Source organism: Pteropus alecto, unplaced genomic scaffold, assembly GCF_000325575.1.
Source record: "Pteropus alecto unplaced genomic scaffold, ASM32557v1 scaffold86, whole genome shotgun sequence".
NCBI classification, from domain to species: domain Eukaryota; kingdom Metazoa; phylum Chordata; class Mammalia; order Chiroptera; family Pteropodidae; genus Pteropus; species Pteropus alecto.
The window spans coordinates 15,807,965-15,830,800 of record NW_006442109.1 but is presented as its reverse complement, the minus strand read 5'-3'; the positions used below and the strand labels follow the sequence as shown (position 1 = coordinate 15,830,800).

Genomic DNA, 22,836 nt, shown 5'->3' with positions numbered 1-22,836 from the left:
AAATGCCACCAGCGATGTGAGCTCGCATCACGTCGTCCATGTCTGTGAGAATGAGGCCCTAAAAACTCCTCTACATTTTAGCTTTCATGGAGGTTATTTTGAATGAAAATTGTCATTTCATGTATTTCATCGAGGTTATACCTGTTTGCCATAGAAAACCGTGTGTATACGCAGAGTTTAAATAGTGTCAGAGAATAAGGGCATTCTGTAAAAATACCCTTCCAGATTTTGGCTCAGTAACCAGAGAGAGAGCAACTGAATAACCCTGCAGCTGAGGGAAGGACTCAGAAGTACTGAGTATGACACAAAAGACTTATAAAACACAGCCAAATAATCCCAAGGAGTACACAATATAAATGCTTTATTACTAGCACAGAGGTTTTTTTTTTTAAGTAAATTAAAAGAAATAAATCTTCATTTTCACATTCTCTATTGCAGTTCAAAGGTAACTAGCTGGTTAATGGATATGTTCACTTGGACACACGCTATAAGGGGAGAGCATGACATTCACATGGACGAACTCAGAAATGTGGCATCTCTCCAGGCATTGGGCCACTGAATTCACTGTCGTTTGCAAATAACAGCAAGTAGATTTCTTTAAAACATCATGAATAGAAAATGATTAGAAACAGAAAACCGATATGGTTAGAAAGCAGAAAACAGTTAAATACAGAAGGCTATATGTGTTGCCCATATTCCGTATACTCTAGGTTATGTTTGGTACTTTTAAATAAATGATCTTCATCTAGGTTAGAGACTGGCTTGAATTCAGCAGTTGGAAAGAGGGAAGGAGGAAAGGAAGCTGACACCGCTCATGTCACACTGGTGGGTTCGCTGGAAAGCAGAACAGGAGTGTGTGGCTGGGAGGAAAGGGAGCCAGCCTGCTTCTCATCGCCCCCTCCAGAGGCCAAGAGGCAAGAATGGCATATGCACGAGCCAGTGGGCATGACAGAGGAGCTCTGGTGGCACATGGCCATCGTGGCACACGAGAGCTGTGCAAACAGAAAAGAAAACCACTAGGCTTGGCCAGATTTTCTAAGGTTACTGCCAGTGAATATAGGGCATTTAAGGCACGATAGGCCAAAGTAACACCCAGATCACTGGGAGTAGCAGATGTTGGTGTGGTGGGAACTGGTGAGGGCAGCAGGGGGCGGGGGCGGGAGGCAGAAGAAGCTAGAAATCCAACTGCAGAGATAATTCACTAAGAATTGTCAAACAGTATGAGAAACAATCTTATTTCTGCAAGGCACCCAGCACTACCTTTTTCCAAATTCTTGAGCCTACTCAGATCATTTTCTGGTTGATTTTAAAGATACGCTTTGGAAAAGATCTTATCAGTCTATGAAAAACAACCCACCCCCTACCTTATTCTGGAAGAACCAGGACAGAAATAAATGTGTGCAAGTGCGTGTGTGCACGTGCACGCACACAAACACACACCCCAAACCCATGCAGCAAGCTCAGAAGCTGTGAACTAAACATGGTGATCTCTGTGTCTTCATTTCCTGTTCTTTCGCACATGTTATTTATGAATGTAAGAAAACCGGACTGGGTCAGGAACATCCCAAGCTTCACTTCCTCGTGTATCTGCAGTATACCAGCTCCTGGCATTTTCAGTCTGGTCTGGCTCTAACTAAAACCATTTCATGTTTTGCTTTGAAGAAATGGATAACAAGAAATGGTAATTTGGCTGCAAAATCTTGGAAAATTGTTCCCGGCCCAAACATCTGCCCCAAATGAGCTCAGCTGAGATCTCCTTGGAGGAGCAGGAGGAGTGGGTGAGCAGGGAGAGCCTGGAAGGGGAAAAATGAAGACAGTGGAAAGGCTACTTTTCCTTAAGAGGAAAGTTCTTTGTGACACAAGGCATCAGATAATACAGCTCCCTCATTCAGCTCCTCACTTCAGAAAGAGATACCGGACGTGCCGATAGCTGCTCCTCTTACCTTCATCCCACCTTCCCCAATATTTGGTATCATTAAGGTGATCCCTTACAAAATGCCAAGAAACTGTGCCCAGCCGGTTGGCTTTAGTTATGCAGTGACCGGCCCGGCTTACATGATATCATTTAAATCTTTAAATAAGGACTGAGTGTCAACTTTGGATTCCTGAGAGCTGGGCCCTACAGGGAGAGCAGAGAGGGAGGGTAGTGCAGGCGGGCCTTCACCTTCCTTCTTGGCCTTCTTAGGAATTCTTCTGGGGGATCTTTACTGTCACAGTCTTAACTTCGGAGTACTCTCGCAAACCGAATTCTCCCCTGAAAAGCAGAAATGGGCGGTGTCAGACAGCAGAGGCCCCGGCAACCCAACCCAAGCCACGGTACGAGTCCCGGGAAAGCTGTCCTCTTATGAGCAGCCACTGTTTCTTAAAAATAAATGATGATCTATCTTCACAATATTGCAAAGAAAAGTAACATTCCCAACTACTCGGAGAAACAGGTCTGGGGGTTCACCTTGGCCAGTGGTCAACCAGAAACCCCGCTGTGCCTGGGTCGGCACTATGGGCAGCGGCAGAACCAGGACTCTAATGCCCGGGCTGTGTTTCTAGCACAGGCAGCTGGCTCTTCAGGACCACGGTGTGCTTTCGTCTTCGTAAACCCCATTCCTGCCACTTGACACCCAAGATGCGTCTGTGCTCTGGTCTCTCTCTGAAAGAAAACCACAAGATTCCCAGGCTAGGGGCCTCTTGGGTTGGTATTCTAATTTCCTTTTCATTGGTCTTTAGACTTAATAAATGGAAATGAACACCCAAAGGCTGACCACGGAGCTGGTATACTGCTCCGGGGACATCAGAGGGCAGCCGAGGAGAGACTGGGGAAAGCGTGCTGCTCTCTTATCTGCACCAGCCACTTTGGTTACAGGAATGAGAATAAACTTGAGACTGCCCCACTCAGCATATGATTTCCTCATTAGCTCCATCCAGGCTCTGAGTCTCTTTGTTACCAGCTCAGTTCTGGTTCTCTCTGGACTTTTTCCTTCCCTTGGGCAATTCTGAATGTGTCTCTTCATCACGGACATCATCTGCCTCCTGTTTGAAATGCAGTTACTCCCTTCTTGTTTCCTGGCTTGTGCACAAACTTAGGGCAGACCCTGAACCACCACTTTTCTTCTGCTCAGATCTCTGTCTAGGTTGTGAGAAATGTAAGAAAGTCTAAGAAAGTAGACTACGGGAAGACTACAGAAAGAGGTATGGTTGCTTTCAAGTGTGACTGTTGGATCCCAGGATCTTTGGGTACGCGAAGCAATGAAAAATCCTGCTAGATGGGAGGCGCTCCTTGTCCAGGTCCCAGGCAGCCACCTGTCACCAGGGTGCACACACAGACTGCTCTGAGACAGAGGAGTGATCTCAAATCTTCCATTTAAAAGAAGTACCACCCATAGGCCCAAGGCATCAAAGAAAGCCAGTGAGAGGTCCTAGAGCAATGCTTAGAGCACAGAATGAATACCTAAGCGAAGGATCAGCAGACAGGAGTGCCATCTCAGCTCTTTCATTATTGGCTGTATGACTTCAGATGAGGCACTCCCTCCTCCTGGTACCCAGTCATCTCTCAGGCAGCAGTTCCTGAATGTCAGCATATTGAAGTATCACCCTTGAAGGTGCCTTAAATTGCAGATCCTTGACCAGCCCCCACCAAAGATTCTGTTTCAGTAGGTCTGGGAAGGAACCTTAGAGATTTTGATATGGGTGGTTATTTGGCCCACCCTTTGAGAAACACTGCTGTGAGGTCTGAAAACTTTGAAGTTCAGATTCTTCAGCTATTTTGCCATCTCATTCAAAGGTTTTTCTCTCAAATCGACTTAAATTCTACATAATCTAGTTAACTCTGTGGTACATACAGTTCCGCAGTCAAGGAAGAACCCCACTACTTCACAAAAGGCAGATATATTGTTACTGACGCACCCCAATCTCTCTGTGTGGTCACCTTCATAGCAGGGCCATGTGCCAGGGCACAGACACATTTAAAAGCTTGTATCCCTGCTTCTCAGCCAGACTAGGTTATATTCCTTAAGATGAACCAAATCGGCATACCTACACATAAGAGGTTAGATTCTGGTGTCTCTCAGACATCCATTTTGGGAAATCAGTCAGACTCGCCCACTAAATAAATAGGGGTTTCTGTTTAGGGTGTATATTTCCCTGCTTTTTTCTTTGGCTTACCTCAGCATTTCTCAGAGCAGGGTCCCCAGACCACCTGCATCAGAATCATTCCAGAAGCTTGTTAAAAATGCAGATCCTGGGCCCTAGCCCAGATCTACTAAATCAGAATCTCTGAGAGTGGGTCCCCAGATAGGCATGCTTCGCAAGCCCCTTCCCCCCAGACTGCAGGTGACTTTCTGTGCACGTGCATGGTATGCATGAGCACACATGCACAATGCACACGCACATACACACACGGACTTCAGAAGCCCTCATTTAGAGTATCTTAATATTTCTCATCTTCAAAGCTTGTGTCCTTCATTTTTAAAATGCTGAAGTTCACAGTTTGCTTTCTATTCCTTAGGTTTGTGACACACATTTTAGAGCTTGGGCTCTATGACCCTTGTCTCAGAGGAGCTTAAATGAGGAAGTAAGGAAAAGGTTGAGGAACAATGAAACAGATATAATTAGCTAGACAGGCAGAACTGAGAGAAACTCAGCCCAAGTCTCTGACCCCTGGAGTCAGAGGCCAGTCCATCAGGTAACCTGTAGAGGGCAGCCCTCTCCACAGCTCTTTGGGAAGAACTTAGGCTCCCCAGCCCCACTTGGAACTTGTTTCCAGAAAGCGCTATATATTCTTCCTGTCTCTGTTCCTCTTAAGGGTGGGCAAGGAGATGTCAAAGACCGAAGCTGCATGGAGTTTATGGGCCATAAACAATGCTGTCCACATGCAGGGTCAAGTGGAGCTTCTAAGACTGTATTAAATGGGAAAGAAAAGTGGAGGGCCAGGACAGGGAAGGTTCTTTATATGAAGCATTTCCTACCACTCTAGTCATTTAAGGAAGAGAAAACATTTTCTGGGGGCAAGTGGGGACAAAGAAGCATATCATTTAGACAAGATAAAGTGAGGCTCATCAAAGAGGACAGTTTCCTAATTATTTTTTAACCGTACTGGGAAGGCCAAAACACTATAGCACCTACGAGTCAAGAGAAGCTATTCTTCAGTATGTTGGGCCACTGTTCCGTGTGTTTCTGACACAGCCAAACGGTCTCCTGGACCATTTTTCTAGGTAAGGAGAATGTTTCTGATAGGAACAGACTGGACCTGGACAATGTCACCAGAACCCTGGCAGGAGGCTTGACCATGATGAGGGTCCTGGGCGAGGCTGGGATTAGGAGCCATCAATCATCGATTCTTTATTACAAGTATATTTTATGCCCATGATTCACCCTGTTAATAATCTATAACAAAACAGTCAATGCGAGCAGCATTCCAAGAACCAATGATTGCTCCAACCTTTCAGAGACTGGAGGAGCACAAACACAGGAGCAGGAAATAAAATAACAAGTTGAATGCAGCTTGACAAGTAAGAGCTAGAAAGTTAAGGCCATGTGCAAGGTAAGAAGAATACCCGGAATACATGAAGACTTTATAGAAGCTGAGGAATACCAATAATTGAGCAAATAAGATCCAGATTGGGTATGGGTTCTGGCTATAAAGCAAGTGAGAGGTACTGAAAGCCAGAAGCAAAGATTCAAGCAAGAGCAGTTTCTCCCTGGCATTACTAGAGACAGAATTTAAATTGGTGACATTAGCTGGATTTAGGAAAAATTCTGCCACACTCCCAAAGTAATATGTTTATTAAAATAAAGGAGGATCACCTATATGGCATTCATCTATAGTACTTGATCAAGAATGATGATAGCAGATAACATTTTCTGAAGGTTTGCCAGACATTCTGTTGGATATTTGGCATAGTTAATCCTAACATTTAATCCTCATAGCTACCCTTTGGTGTAGGTACTGTAATTATTCCCATTTTATAGATGAGAATACTGAAGCTTAGTAAGATTAAGTAATTTGCCCAAGGTTGCACAGGTATTAAGTGCTAAAGCCAGGATACACATCTGAGCAGCGTGATTCTAGAAACTCTGCTCTTTACCTCAAAGTTATACCTACTTTATGATTTAGTGGCTAGGGGCTAGAAATGACCAGCTGAAGTGTATGAAGCGTGTAAGCCCTCTGCATTAGTCTTATGGGTTCACTGCACTTTCTCCAAACACCATACCTATTTCTCCCATACTGGCTTTACTCACCCTTCTCCTACTGCTACCTTGCTTTGCCCGCCAACCCTGAAAAAATATTCCCCTCTCCATCTAACCAAAAGTTCCTCTCTTTTAAAGGCCAATTCAAATCCCTACATTAGATCATATCTAAACGTTTCCTGGACTTCTCCAGCTCACAAGGATCTCTCCCATCCCTGAACTCCTCTTTCCCCCAGCTATCTTTTCTGGGATTCTTCTGATTCTTTCAAGTTGTATATGTTATTTATCCATCAAAATTTTAAGTTTCTTAATGGGCCACATCTTCCCCATAGACCAAGTATCATGCTTTGCATACTGTATATGCTCAAGACTTGTTAGTAGATCGCTTGTGAACTAAGCATTTGCTCAGGAAGACCCTGGCTACCAGTCACTCTCTGAACATCACTCAAAAAATGCATTTATATATGAAGCCTGCAAATAAAATCCCTAGAGTTTAATTTTCCTCTACTATAGTCTCATTTTTCAGGTCCTTAGCATTTCAGGACTCTCCCCTTATCTTGTCCCTGTAGAGCTCTTATGCCTGTCCCCCACCCCCACCTCCGCTTCTTTGACTGGATATTATGGGAACTGAGTGCATTTAGAGACACTGAAACCTAGGCTCGGATCTCAGATATGTCACTTACTTGCAATTTGACTTAGGCAAGCTATTTAACCCCTTTAACTCTTAGTTCCTCATCTGAACCACCTGTAATCCAAAGATAAGTGTCTCTATCCCATAGAATCATTGTGTAAATCAAATGAGACAATGTTTGGAGAAAAGTTAGCATAAAGCCATACACAAATTAGGCATTTAATTAATGATATCTATTATTGTTATTGCAAATTCCTTCTACTGGGTCTTCTTCCTGTAACCTCTGCCAAAACATCCTTTATGTGCCAGGAATCTTGGCCTTAAAAACTTTGGGATCTCCATAGCTCCCTCTAAAGAAAGCCCTTTGAAAATGGGTTCAAACCTCTCATTCATCCTATGCCTTAATCCTGTATTCCCAAACTCAAAGAACCTATAGGTACTGAGGAGGGGACCTAAGTGAGTGAATTAGATGTGTGTATAATAAATGACAACCAACATCCAGGCCCCGGCAGCAGTGGGAGGGGTGGGCAAGATGGCGACTGAACAGGTAAAGCAATTTTGCTCTTGGGGGATGAAAAGAAGCAAGTAATCTAGATTTTATGTAAAGCCTCTTCCTTTTTGAATAGCAGGTAAAGATTCTGAAATGCTGTGATGCAAAACAAAACATTTCTGCAGGCCAGATCTGTCCCTGGGCTGTCAGTTGGTGACCATTGTTTTAAACACACCAAACTGTTTCTCTCCCTGATGGTTCTGTATTTGATGTGCCTTCAAGCCTTTGTTCTTGCTGTTTCCTCTGCCTGGAATGCCTGCTCCTAAAAAAGTGAAATGTTATTTCCTCTGCTAAGTCTTCTCTGACCCCGTCAGGTGAAAGGAATTGATTTTTCCTTGTATGTACAAGATGTCTGACATACTTCCCTATCAGCCTTCATTCCATGGAATCACTAGGATGTTAATTTTTTTCTCCATTCCCACCTAACGTAAGAGAATTGTGTTTACTCATCTTTGTAACATGTATAGTAAAGCGCGTAGCTTATAGTAATATGTGCTCAATAAAATGTTTGTTTAATGAATGGATGAGAGGAAAAGAATGATTTTGTGAGCATTCCTCTATGCTGCTATTTGCAATCCCTGTTTCTCTGCCGGCACCAGCAACTTTGGACACTTACATTTCTCTCCCATTTCCAGACATCTTGAATCCCCCGAAGGGGCTCTGGGCATTTAAGGCATTGTAACAATTGATCCTGAAAGAAGAAAACATAGTACTGTTAGTGTGGATTCTGCTTGCACAGAAATAATCCCACTGGCATGATACTTCTTTTGTAAGTTTTATTTTTATTTTCTTTCTTCCAGATGAACAATTTATAATTTAAGATTCACTTTGCTTCCCTGCTCTAGCCAGTAGAGAACGTATCCCCTCTCAGGGTGACGTCTGCTTGCCTTCAGTCTTCCCCATCCTTCCAGAGGATGCGTGTGTATTTCACCAGGCTCCGGAGAATTATGAGGCCCCTACACCACCAGTGGAAGTGTTATGATCAGAACGACGACACAGACTCTGATCTTACCAAACAGTCCCAGCTTGCATCGCAGAGGACACTGTGAGGGCCTTGTTGATGTCATTGGTAAAGACAGCAGCTACAAGTCCAAAGTTGGAGTTATTGGCTCTTTCAATAACTTCATCCATAGTCTTAAACCTCAGAATTTCCTGAACAGGACCAAAGATCTGCAGCGAAACAGTTTGACCCAACATGGTTGCTTTGCCATTCCTTCACCTGCTTTTCACATTTCAAAGCAAGTGTTCTCTGCTTTCATTATTTAAATGATGTTTCAGTTTAGCAGCACAAAACTGTAAAATATCCCAAACTTTCCCAGAATATAGTTACGTAAGAGTCTATCCTTAGAGTTTGTTTAACACCCCCATGCCCCCGCCCTCCCTGGCATCACTCGATTCCACTGTGTGTACTAAAGCTGAGTCTCCAGGAGCCCCAGGCACTGCTCCAGAACTGAGGAAGTACTGTTCTGGATAGCTGGCTGATCTGCAACTGGTCCCTCTCCTGCATAACCGTAGAGAAGCTTGGAAGCTTTCTATTTCCTGGTTAACAGCCTGGTGAAACAGTGACTGGCTATCATGGCTGTTCTGTTGGTTAATAATGGTGCAATCACATGGCCTGTCACAGGGCCTCCAGCAAGTTTCCTTGCCTTTTTGTTTAACTTCTTTCTTGAAACCGAGACTTTCATAGTCACGTTTATTGCTATTGTACAATGTCTATAAAATATAAAGACCTGAAACTCTACTATCGTCTACTAGAAATGTTCTGGAAAGCATCCCAGGGGAAGTGTGGCTGTTGTTAGAACCCTGTATTTGATTTGGTACCTCCTCCTTGGCAATCCGCATGTCATCAGTGACGTTGGAGAACACCGTGGGCTCGATGAAGAACCCCTTCCGGCCCAGCCCTTTGCCTCCACATTCCAGCTTGGCGCCCTCGGCCACGCCACTTTGGATGAGTTCCAGGATCTTGTTGTACTGTTTCTTATCAATCTACAGAAAAAAATTACCCAGTGACTGCAAGTAAAGTTCTCTAGAAAATGGAAATAAGCACGTTCTCAAGAATCTCTCATTTGTGATTTTTTAAAAACTACGTACCTAGTCAAATCATATGGAACTGTTGTTATTTTAATATTTTTGACCTATGAAAAGTGGTAATTTTTTATGGTTCAACCTAATATAGAGAGAATTCCAATAAATTGACTGCTCCGATGATACTGCTGAATCAGAAATACCAGTTGAAGATTTAGGCAATGTTTCTAAAGGAAATACTGATGAATTGATTGTTCATTGCTTGTCTGGGGGAAAACTGACCTCTATAGCCAAATGAAGAGTTTATCAAGTTGTACTGATACTAAAAAAATGAAAATAATAGATGAGTTAACACATAACCTCTTTACGTGCTACTACAGGTCAAATCCTTATTGGGGTAAATTTTTAATGGAGCTGCTATTACATCATTAGAGAAAAGGATTAAGTTTAGCTAGCTTCCTAGTCCATAATATAAGGTCAGCCTTGCATCCCAAAAGTTATAGAGTTATCACTCAGTTATGGTAAATAATAGAAAAACCTACATTCACCTGAGTTTGAAAATGCTCAGCTAGAACATCAATCTTCTCTCAAACAGCCCCAAAACCTAGGAGGTGTTGTTTCTTATTAGGAAAACCCATGCTTTGTGATCCGGATGGGATCTGGTCCTTTAAAAATTCTCAGATTCTATCTACAGGTTAAAATCAGAATTTCATCGGGAAATACGTGCTGACGATCGTGGAGAAGCTGCAGTGCTGAAGAGCGCGGGCCGCAGGGACCTTTGCGGCCCTTCCCCATCCCACCAATGTGCATGAAGCATTCAGAGAAAGAGACAGCCATATGGTGGAGGGGAATGTAGATAGCCTTTCATTTCCTACACAGTCACAATCTACAAATGATTTCCCCGAAGTAGGTCCGGTTGGTGGAGAGAATCCTTTGCAGCTGGAAAAAGAATCGATGGCATCTGGGAACAAGAGATGCCCAGCTTCCTTGACTGTGGCATTTGTAGGGATGTTTGAAGACCAATGGTTAGGACTGGGACTGGGTTCTAATGTCAAGATCCAACTTACCACACCTATGTCTTTCTTTAGAGTGGAGACTCCAATTCACTCCCAAAGTTCAGGGTATCCTGTCATAAGGGACGCCTCACTGGCTACATTCCCAGCCATGAAGACGAGGTGGAAGAGTAAGGAGGCAGCAGGAAAAAGAAGATGGTGCTTTGCTGGGTCCCACTAGTGTGTCCAGTCTATGTGCTTAAGTAAAGAAAGGGAGTGTTTAGGATTTCTCTACCTGGGGTCCCTGCTCAGTGGTGGGGTCAAAGGGACTCCCCACTATGCGCCTCTTGGCCCGCTCCACACTTCTTCTCACAAACTCCTCATAGATGGACTCCTCCACGAAGATGCGAGACCCCGCAGTGCAGCACTGGCCTTGGTTGAAGAACACACCCTGGTGAGCCTGCTCCACGGCGTAGTCCACTACGAGAGGAAACAACCATGTTCTCAACATTGCTTCACCTGCGGAGGGGCCAGTCTATGGAGTCACCTCCCTCTCCTCTCCAAAGCCCCAAGTATAATGTCATGTTCACCACAGAGATGAACAGTGAGTAGAGCAGTAAAAAGCACTGGATTGAGAACGCAACTTAGTTCTAACTAGACTCTGATGTTATTTGCTGTGTTAACTTGGACACCTTCACTTCTCTGAGTCCCTTTCTTCTTCTGTAAAAAAGGAGGCTTGGACCACATCATCTATAACAGGAGTCTCAAACCCCAATGCCCAAAGGGGCTGGGCAGATGATGTAATGGTATGAATCTGCCAGGTAGTAAAACAATGTGAGGGAGACTCAGAAGGAAAGCCACTACATTTGGCCGTTGCTATGCATGAGCCCACGGTTGCCAGGTTTCCAATTTTAAGGAAAAACAGAAATATAAATATTTTTAATGCGCAGATTTAGGTTTTTTTAAGCACTGTATAATATCTAGACAGGTAAACGTAGTTATACTCTGCATTTGGCCTGTGACTGCCAGTCTGCAACCCCTATTCTATAGGGTCTTGTAGCTGTTATGTTTAATTAGTATTTTGGTGAATTAAGCTATAACAATGGATCTTCTCTGAAGACGCTAAATTTCCTTTATATTTACATGTAATTGTATAATAGCATATGATAATCCTTTCATTTTTATTTCTTATACCTCAAGATAGTATTAATAAATCTGGTGTGTGCTAGTTGCTAAATGACTCACTGAATCTATCAATCAATGCAATGTCAACGAAGTATCTACTCCTCAAGAGGAATTTAGGTATAAGAATTCTGATCCCCTTGACAACTAATGTAAAGCTGAAGCTGAACTCTGCGAATCCCAAACTGGGGCTGAAATTCAGGCAAACTGCTTTCTCTTCTTGCCAGTGGTGAAATGGGGAAGCAGCTCTGCCTACCAGGATGTAAAGAAGAAAAAGGATGACTGGAATAGATTTTGGAGTTTCATTCCCTGGAAAGTTTTTAAAAACAGAGACCACACCTGTGCAGAGTGAACTAGACAGCATCCTGCCTGGAGACATGGGGTTTCCTAGGTTACTGCTCCAAGCTTCCATGAAATCCTACCACCAGGGCATAATCACCTTCGATTAAGGTCTATTCATACAGAACTGATCATAGTGTGTTGTCATCCTGACTGAAAGTCATGGGAGCAACAGAAAGGGGCTGGGACGAGTTAACAGAGAAGGGGTTGTGGGTTTGGGAAAATGTTGGCAGAGCTAGTGAAGAATTTTTTTAATGATCTACGAAGCCACCAGACACTCTTGAGAAGTTTCAGATTTCTTGATTCTAGGCAGAGATTATATTTCAAGTGTTCAGAGCCTTAGAGCATTCCACTATCCAGCACTGACCAAGCCTTTATTTTACCTCTTCTACCCTATTCTATATCACAGAGTCAAAATGGCTTATTGGTGTCTAGAAAACAAACTATTCAGTTGCCAATTGATAAGTGCTCTTTCGCAATATTAAACTATTTTCTACTTAGAAGAAAGGATCCAGATTCTTTATGAATGCCCCTTAGCTTCAAAGATCTTTTTCTTAGTGTCCTATCAAAAGTGGAGATATGAGAGAGCACTGAAGGGCAGTGTGCCAGGGCACGTATGAGATCTATGACTGACTTACAATCGGCATCTGCAAAAATAATATTGGGACTTTTCCCTCCAAGTTCCAGAGTTACTCTCTTCAAATTACTTCTTCCAGCTGCTTCTTGGATAAGCTTTCCGACCTGAAAGAAAGGAAATGGAGATAGGTTTTACACACCACACAGTTGAGATGATCAGTGGCCAAAGCCAGCTCTGGGCAACAGTGGCATGCAGCCCATTGGATGACACAGGAAAAGCTCAGGTGGTCAACCTGTATGAGCAAGATATGACATTGCCTCAGTGACGAGGAATGCTGTCAGCTCCTTCAGAGTCTGCCTCAGCCTAAAAGAGCTCTCTTGACAAAGGCAATCCCCTCCCCGGGGTGTCCCACATCTACTGACTGATGGTGGCAGGGATATAAAGGCCACGCCTTTTCAGCCCACCACAGGACAATTCTGAGAGACCACATGCGTGCCACTAGGCCACATATGGTTGGTTTGAGGCTGTCAGGCCTGCACTGCAATTCGACTTCCCGTGTCCATTCCCCTTCGGCAGGGATCCTTAATAAATAATCTGCATGCCAAACTCCACCTCAGGACTTCTTCTGCAGAACCTGACCGGTAACAGAGTACTGTTCTACTGGAGGGCAGAGGTCACTTTAGGAAAAATGCCAAGATGTACTATAGCTCATATGGGCAGTTTGCTCTTGTTGAGAGGAAAAATGCTACTTGTGCCTGGATCTTACCAAAAATTAAGTGTTTTTAAACCCTGCAGAAGAGAAATGTTGAATTTACATTTGACTCGTCCAGCCCCTTGTTGAGATCCTCAAGAAGGATGAATAATTCCTCAAGCAGTGTAGAGTCATGAGGAGACTCTGGAGCCTGGATTTTTTTTTTTTTTTTAACCGATTCTATCATTTACCAACTGTTTGACCTTGGGAAATTTATTTAACTGAGCCTCGGTTCCCTCCTCTGTAAATGAAGCTAAAAACAAGATCTACCTCAGAATTTAGTTGTCCTGAGGATTAAGTGATTTAAGACATGTGGCCCTTGGAACCTGGCCTGGCACACAGTAAGTGCCTACACCTGTTAAGCACACGCAGGTGTGAGAAGCTGGAGCCCATCTTACTCCATTTTCAGTGCAGAAAAAGGGAGGTGACCGTAAGGGGAGCTACTGCTAGACCCACAGCAGTCTCCGCTCACATGTCCCAAACTGTCTATGCCTACCAACTGGTTCAGGAAAACACTGGGGAAACTGTTTCTCTGAATTCCCTCTAGTCTCCAATATTACTCATTAGCTGGATTAAATGCTTTGAGGCTTTATTATTACTCTACCTCATGGCAAAAAATTTTAAAAGATATATCCTCATTCTGAGGAAACCTAACCTTGAGGAAAAAATTGCGATGTCACTGAGAGAGGTAAAATTAGAGTCTCATAGTTTGCAGAACAATGTTACTTACCAGTGAGTTAAGAAACACCGACATCTGGCCTTAAAGATGAATAGGCAGAAGTCGGCCAGATTGCCCCTTTCTGCCTTGCTAGCTGGTCTCTCTTCTACCACAAGATAAACTCCCTGGGAAGACGGGCTAATAAAGACCCCATTTGCAGGCAAACATTCTCTCTTCTTCAAGAAGAAAATACATGTACACAAAAGAAAGAAGCATCTGGCCCTTTGTTCAGACAAGAGAACATCAGTCAGGTGAGAATTATGACTGAAGCCTGAGACCCCTAGCGAGAGAGGGGAAACTCGCACCTAAGGGCAGGTGGGCGACAGCACCGCGGGACATCCCTGAGAAGGCTGTTGTCTGTGACTGCTCCCTGTTCTGAGGTATTGTAGTGTGTGTGGCTCTCTGTGCCCTGAGGAAAATGTATTAATTCACAGGGACTCATTTTAAAGTCCAGAAAGATAAGCAGGGAAATGTTATCTCAAAGAAGATGATCGCTGGAAGTCATGAACATTATTAGTCATTATATTAAAAAACTAACATTTATTGAGTTGGTCTGTGTCAGACGTTTCCATGCATTCACCACTTAAGTCTCTCAAAACTCCCCAGAAGTAGATACTATCTCATTTTTTAAAACTTTTATTAGCTTCAAGTATACAGCACATTGGTTAGATACCATCTCATTTTAAAGGTGAGCAAACTCAAGAGTTAGAAGTCAATGGATATTATCAGGTTACTCGGCTGGTTCCTGGCAGAATCTGAGGGACTCTGCAGGCTGAATCCAGGGCCCAAGTGTGGGCTCACTTCCTCTCCTTCCCATCCTCCCTCCCAGCTTTCTGCCTTTCCTTTCTGTATTTACTAAGCACCTAACGTGTGTCTTATATCACCAAAACCTCATCTTCAAACTGCAAATTGATTTGAAAGTGAATAGGAATATTACCTTTTATAGACACAAATTATGATCACAAATCAGTTAAAAATACATTCTGCCTTCAGACTGACATTTAAAAACCAAGCAAAAGCAAGGAGAAATCATGGATTTTAAAACACTGAATAAATGTTTGGAGGAGGTAGAGAGAGGGCTGGACGACTGGCATTACATTTCTGTTAGCCTTCCTCCCTGGCCTTCATCAAAGAGTAATGTTCCTCAGTGATTATTTTCATGGCTACAGTAACTATACAAAAATCTTGCTCAATCTATGGTCATCAGAGAAGAATACCAAAGAATAATTTTTCCTGCATCAATGCTTTGCCAGCCTTTCCTTAGAAACCAAATTTGTGCTAAACACTGCAAGGCAAATCTCAGATGAATAATGTCTTTCCTCTTCATCTTTGGAAGAAGGTCAAATTGCAGCCGAGCCTCAAGAAAGAACTGGATGTGTTAGGCCCCAGGAGAACCACTTCCATCTGGAGGGGCCTCAGGACAGGACACTCTGAAAAATCCCAGTTTTCACCAATCTCCTTCATGTAACACATATTCCTGGCTCTCCTGTCATGTGCCAGGTGCAATATTAGGCACAGTCTCTTCCCGACAAAAAAACTCACAGCTAAGAGACTCCCACGTAAACCTAGCAGGTGCTCAATACGTGCAGCTTTGCAGTCCACTTAGAGGAAAATTTGGGTCTGATTTAATATTAGATCTAAACAGATGAATTTATGGTTCTGTAGCACTTTGTTCTAACTCAGAGTCAGACCACTCTGGGCCTTACCCATAGAACTGGGCTAGGATGCAACAACCTTCATTAGTTATGGGATCGAGCATCATATGCCTTCCCGTGACACTCTCAGTTTCCAGGTCAGATTCTCTTTGGAGAATATATTACTACTCATGAATTCTCCCTGTAAGTGGAACAAGGTTATGTGACCCCAAATGGGAGGCACTACTCATTATCGTTACCATAAAGGGGAAAGAGGGGATGGGAAGGACAACAGATGCCATTCCAAAGCAGGGGATTCTTAATAGGAAAGAGTAATGTTTAAAAACAATGAGTACAAGTGAGCACTGACTCCATGTCTGTTTAGGTCCTGTGCAAATAAATGCAAAATATTACTTGTACAAATCTCATGCAAACCTAAATAAAAATCTATGGGGTTAGAAAAGCTAAAACGAACAAAATCTAGACATTAAACGAAGGCCTGGGGATTCACTGGCCTATCTCAGATGGGAAAATAATAAGTAGGGTTCCTTGGGGAGTATGTGCTACACTGGTCAAACTGAACCCCTTAATATAGGATCAGAAGGTAGAAGTACATGGTGAGATTAAATGAAGATGCAAGGACACTCAGATCTTCTGAGTGGTTAAAAGCCCAGTCAATAGGGATGAACTTCATTAAAATAAGCTCTATTCTGATGAAATAGGCAATCTGTAAGATAAAACAGACAAACATATAGTTTGAGAAACTAAGTCTTGTATGTGAATATAGATTAAATAGAATAAAGGCACAGAGACCAAATTTTGAGTTCATCGTTACTTTTTCCAATCAGCAAAGATTTCACAATATACTCTTATTAGACCTCCTGCCCTATCTATGACAACCTAGCTAATTATCACCATGCTCAGGTTTAGGGACCACAGTTTGGCCATTAGGAGTCAGAAGACCTGGGTCCTACACACTCTGGCTTGGCTCCCAACTCATCTTCAATTTGAAAAAGCCACTTTACCACCTTGGGCCTCAGTTTCTTCATCTGATGAATGAAGGCACAAGCCAAGCAGTTAATCTGTCCCTTAGTAACCCAGTTTATTAAAAAAGAGTTAAAAAGGACACACAGGGCTCTTGGAGCCCCTGCTCAATTTGAGAGACTCTCCTCAATTTGTCTGCATTCTGCGAGCCTCATGGAGCAGAAGCAGTTTTTCATAGAAGCTTCACAGCTGCACTGAATGGTGGAAAAATCTGATCTTTTTTTAGTCTCCCACATATAGGTCATTATGAAAGAGTAAGTGATAGAGTTCCTATCATGTGGTTTCTCAACTTTGCACGCCCTGCAGAATCTCTCAGCTGGATCTATGTACCCCAAACAGGCAAAAGCAGAAAACTGGGGCTCCCCCATGCGTAATGGAACTGGGCTAATTCTCAGCAGAAATGTTGGCACAGATCAACTCTGACTCCCATCCTGGTTTTGAATAGTCTTCAAAATTTATAACAGGAGTATCCCTGGATGAGCCACAATGTACCAGAACCATGTTCACAGCAATGCAGCAGAATAAGAAATGCAACCTGGCACTTTGCATGGAAAATAATATTATACAGGATGACAGAGAACATGGACGGCTTTCCATGCTCTTTTATTCAAGGTTGTTGCTCCCTGAACAGAGTTTCTAAAGTTAGGTAAAATTTTTCTTTTTATTATTAGTTATTAACCCATATTGGGATAGGTTCCTTCCCAGAGATATTTCTTTTTCTTCTATTGATTAGTGAACTACACATATTAGGGTAGATTCTTTCTCAGAAGTATCTCACATTTTTTTTAAATGGAAAAATTTCTAGTCAAGATCTCAATAAACTGGTTGAAGATGCTTTCTTTCTGCGATATATTTTTATTTTTTAAACCCCAGACAGATTGACTCTATGCTTCTTCCCTCCTTTACTTCATTTTCATCGTCGTATTCACTGGTTCTGACTGTGATGGAAATAGTGATCCCCAAACTGTACGTAATTCGGTATTTCTTGTCTTTCTGAAATATCCAGAAATAATAGGCCAAATGAATCTGCTCAGATTTCCACCAGAAAGTAACAGGACCAAGGCATATAAGCAGTTCCTCTAATTTAAGTGATAATAGTAATTTCAAAACTTTACTTGTGAAATTCAGACTTTGAAAACCAATAGAGACACTGGCTACATTTCCAGGCTCTTTCCTACCATTCCTGCCACCACACACCCACCACTCCAGCCACATGTAACTACTTGCCCTTCCGAGAATATGCCTCTGTGTCTTTGTATAAGTCGTTTTGTCTGCGTGCAGTGCCTTTCCTCACCCTGCTTACTTGATAAACTCATTTCTTCAGACCTACTTCTGCCACCTCCTCTGAGAAGCTAACTCTCTGACCCACCCTCCCCACAGGGCTTAGTGTTCCCATTCCACTGGCTGATCCCACATAACTCTTATACTGTTTTTGTTTAATAGCTGTCTTCCTCACTAGACTGAATTTGTGAGCAGAAGGACTCTATGGTACACACACACACACACACACACACACACACACACACACACACACAAATGATTTTCAACATTTGATGAGTCAGTGGGTTAGAACATAACAGCTGCTCTTGAGGTTTCTGGAAATCAGAGAACATGAAGTCTTTCACAAAACAGAAGTGAAAGATTAGAACACAGGGCACCTATGTCCAAGGCTTAGCTTTGCCATAACTAGCAGAATGATCTTGAGCTTTCTTCTTCTTACTTATCTTTGGCTTAAATGTCTGCATCTTTAATGAAGGGCATGGCTTCATGGTTCTAACAGTGACTGCACATGGGAGTTCTCAAGCACTTAAAAGCTCTTTTTATGTCTGGACTCTACCTCCAGAAATTCTGATCTTCATTTGGAGTGGGGTGCACAGGCATGGGTATTTTTTACAAGTTCTCCAACCATAATGCTGTAAAACTAGAGAGCAACTGCAAAAATAAAGCGGGAAAAATAAATAAAATAAAAGGAGAGATCCAGAGATACATAGAAACGAATGAGAATGAAAACGAAACATCAAAACTTTCGGGATATAGCAAAAGCGGTAATAAGAGGAAAGTTCGTATCATTACAGGCCTATCTCAAGAAACAAGAAAAATCCCAAATAAACATATTAAAAAAAAAAAAAAAACTAGAAAAAAAGAACAACAAATGAAGCCCAAATCCAGCAGAAGGAAGGAAATAATAAAAATTAGAGCAGAATTAAATGAAATTGAGAACGAAAAGAGAATAGAAAAAAATAATGCAACTAAAAGCTGGTTCTTTGAAAAGATTAACAAAATTGACAAACCCCTGGCTAGACTCACTAAGGAAAAAAGAGAAAGGACACACATAAACAAAATTAAAAATGAAAGAGAAGTTACAACAGATAGCACTGAAATACAAAGCACCTTACAAGAATACTATGAAAAATTATATGTCACCAAATTCAATCACCTAGAAGAAATGGATAAGTTCATAGAAATATACAACCTTCCTAGACTGAATCATGAAGAATTGGAAAATCTCAGTAGACCTATCAACAGTATGGAAATTAAAATAATCATCAAAAAGTAAAAGTTCAGAACCAGATGGCTTCACTAGTGAATGTTTGGCTTCACTACCAAACATTCAAAGATGATTTCATACCTGTTCTCAAATTTTTCCAAAAAATTGAAGAAGAAGCAATACTTCCTAACTCATTTTATGAGGCCAACATTACCCTGATACCAAAATCTGGTAAAGATAACACAAAAAAGAAAACTACAGACCAATATCTCTGATAAATACAGATACAAGAATTCTAAACAAAATGTTAGCAAATAAAATACAATACATTAAAAAGATATACATCATGATCGGGTGGGCTTCATTCCAGGGGCACAAGGATAGTTTAACATAATGTAAATGATTAATGTGATATACTACATAAACAAAATAAAGGATAAAAACCGTATGATCCTATCAATAGATACAGAAAAAGCATTTGACAAGATACAGCATCCATTTATGATTAAAACACTTAAAAATTCCCAAGAACCTTTTAATGTACTGCTATTAGGGTTAAGAACCATGAGATTAAAGAATCTTTAAGGGCATTTCTTTCATACTGTCTCTAACCTACACTGTTGGTTCTATTTTCTAATTGTTTAATATTATCGTTTATTGAGCACCTATTCTGTGCTGCTTGTTCTCACAAATATTACTTTATTTAATCTTATGACCATCCTGTGAGGCAAGAATCATTACCCCATTTTAGAGTTGAAACAAACAAACAAACAAACAAACTATGAATCAGAGAGATTAAGAAGTAACCTGCTGATAGGCACCCAGTGAGTGGCAGACCAGGAATGGACTTGGATGCCCACAACAGACCTGGAGTTCTCTTTGCTCCACGATAGCTTCCCCCTGTGGTTCTTGCTTCTCTTCTCCAGATGTTCTCCTGGGGAGTAGGTCCCCTCTGCTATGAGTAAAATTCTGATAGCTAAACACACTATCCACAACTGAGAGACATTCTAAATCAACTGCCCTGTACACTTAGCCATCCTTTTGTTACATAAGACTGTCCCTTTCTATTTTGAATAAATTTTTAAAAATCAAGATTTTGATTTTTTGGTCTGCTTTGATAGGAAAAAGCCTGGCATAGTCAAGTTAATAGTACTACATGTTAGTCTCACTAACTAGGTGAACTACAGGGCGGGCGTCCTAGGACTATCCATACTCAGCCTGAGCTCTGAGGAGAGAAATCTGTTGCAATCAAGGAATCTCAGCCAGCAGGCAGAGACTACAGCCTACTTTTTCTTATTCTTCTTCAGCACTCTTTAGATTTCAATCTTAAATTAGAAAAAAGAAGAAAGCTAATAATTTAAAACCTGTCCCTCCATAGGTTTTAACACATCAAAACTGGTCTATTTGGTTTAAATGCTGGATGTTTCCTGGTGGGCTCATATAACCTTAGAAGGAGGCCCATTAGCTATTTTAAAAAAACAGCTAAAACTGTAACAGGCTGCTTCTTCTGCCTAGAAAGATTGAGGCTGCACAGAGAAGAGAGCTGACCTGATTCATTACTGAAGCAGCAGAAAGGGTGTCCACATCATGCAACACGGCATTCATCACACTTAGGAAATGAAAAGAGAACCCCGGCTGTGTAAATTAGAATCAGTGATAATACAGCTGCTAGCTACAAATATTTGGCACAAATCAATCTGGACTCTCCTGTAGATTGCTTTGATGGTCTCTCTACTATCTTGTTGACTAATGATGAAATCATGGTTTGTTAATCTAACCGAATAAAGAAAACACCATACAAAGCAAAATGCAAAATGTTTTCCTGTACTTTATTGCAGTTGTTTATTGACTCTGTGTTTATTAGAACCCCTTAGTATTCACTCATTAAATATTTACATGTATTGCCTATGTGTTTAGCTGCATAAGTATCTTTAATAAGAGTAACTTTGTTTCCTTTTTAAAGGTCTTTTGCTAAAGTAAATGGAAAGCAGCCACCTCAAATAAACTTCTTGTTGCTGATTGTTCCGGACACTTTGTGATGTACCAATAGGCCCCTTCTCCCTAGAGTAATCAAAACAGGATCCATGTTCAAATCTATATTTAAGTGACATGTTCCCTCTGAGAGAATCTATACAATTTCCCAAGTAGCCTATAAAATTTTTAAAGGTTAGATGGATAAAGAAATAAGACACTATAAACTGAAAAAGGGTTGGGGATTATGTGATCATTTTATTTGCCTGTGAAAATTCTCTACTTGCCACTGTTAATATGGATAACTATAAGTTGGCTTTCATATTTTAGACAATTGCTTCTTCCTCGGGTCCTCTATATATTTTAGACAATTGCTTCTTCCTCGGGTCTGTCAATGTTCCAGAGGAAAAACTAAGAGATACTCTAGAGTCCACAGGATTGGCTCCTCTCCAAGTGAGTGTAAACCTCTCTAGAGAGAGAAATATCAAAAGTAGACTCTGTCAGAAAAATTTAGCTGAAACTTGCTCTATGTACACTGCTATAAGCTACCTCACTGTTGCGACTTTTCTTAATAGCAAAACACTTCACAGGGGCACCTGCCACCTCATTCTCTTTGCCAAATTCTCTCTTTTCTCTCTTTCTCTCTCTCTGTTCCCCCATTGAATACCTGCATCTTTGAAGATTAGGTACTTAGTTTTTACTGTTCTTTCTGTGCAGATAAAGAATTTCCTGTGGTATATAAAGCTACAGTGAGATAACACCATACACCTATTAGAATGGCTAAAATTAAAAAGACTGACTGTACCAAATGCTGGCAAGGGTGTGAAGGAGTGAGAAGTCTTATACACTGCTGGTAGGTATGTAAGCTGGCACATCCACTATGGAAAACAATTAAGCAGTTTCTTAACCTAATATGATCCCATTCCATTCCTAGGTATTTACCCAAGAAGAAAAGAAATACACACACACACACACACACACACACACACACACGACTTGCACATAGAATGTTCATAGGAGCTTTTATTTATAGTATATCCCAAATTAGAAACAACCCAAATGCTCAAAATATCCATCAACGGGTAAAAGGATAGACAAATTGTGATATATCCATAAAACGGAAAGCTTCTCAGCAATAAAAAGAAATGAATAAATGAATTATTTATATATGTAACAAAATTGATATATAAATAAAATAACTAAATTAATTAATTAAATCAAAAAATAATCAGAGCTTCAAAGAGAAAGAGAACAAATGAAGAAGAAAAAAAGAAACAAAGAAAAGCAAATTATGTTGAGTAAAAATAGCCAGACCAAAGAGTATATACTACATGTTTTAATTTACATAAAATTCTAGAAAATGCAAACCATCTATAGTAGCAAAAAGCAGATCAGTGCCTGGGAATGTGGGGGAAAGGTAGAGGAAAAGGTGGAAGAGAGGTTACAAATGAGGAGTAGGAAACTTTTGAGGGTGACGGAGGTATTTACTATCTAAACTGTGCTGATGGTTTCACAGGTGGATATGTAAGTCAAGACTTATCAAATTGTTCACTTTATATATGTGAGTTTATTGTACGTCAATTATACCTCAATAAAGCTGTTAATAAAGATAAATTAAGCAATAAAAATGTTACTTTATTAGAACAATTATGGCATACATCTCTTTGTCGTCCTTTGTGGACTTGGTGAGGATATTTATATTGAATCTACCTGACTATTTAAAATATGGTTTAATGGTTTTAGTAAAAGTCAAA

At 41.3% G+C, this 22,836-nt stretch overlaps 1 protein-coding gene across 2 annotated transcripts in view; it reads right to left on the bottom strand.

Moving 5' to 3' along the window:
- Positions 1-347: 347 nt before the first annotated feature.
- ALDH1A2 (aldehyde dehydrogenase 1 family member A2) overlaps positions 348-22,836 on the bottom strand; it is an 88,953-nt gene continuing 66,464 nt past the window's right edge. For both annotated transcript variants that reach the window (XM_015596092.2, XM_006920324.3), the window contains exons 9-14: positions 12,538-12,640; positions 10,674-10,858; positions 9,183-9,347; positions 8,374-8,531; positions 7,978-8,052; positions 348-2,254 (exon numbers count right to left, since the gene is read on the bottom strand). In XM_015596092.2, the coding sequence (XP_015451578.1) occupies positions 2,182-2,254; positions 7,978-8,052; positions 8,374-8,531; positions 9,183-9,347; positions 10,674-10,858; positions 12,538-12,640 (759 nt within the window). In that variant the 3' untranslated portion in view covers positions 348-2,181. The remainder of the gene's footprint in view (positions 2,255-7,977; positions 8,053-8,373; positions 8,532-9,182; positions 9,348-10,673; positions 10,859-12,537; positions 12,641-22,836) is intronic.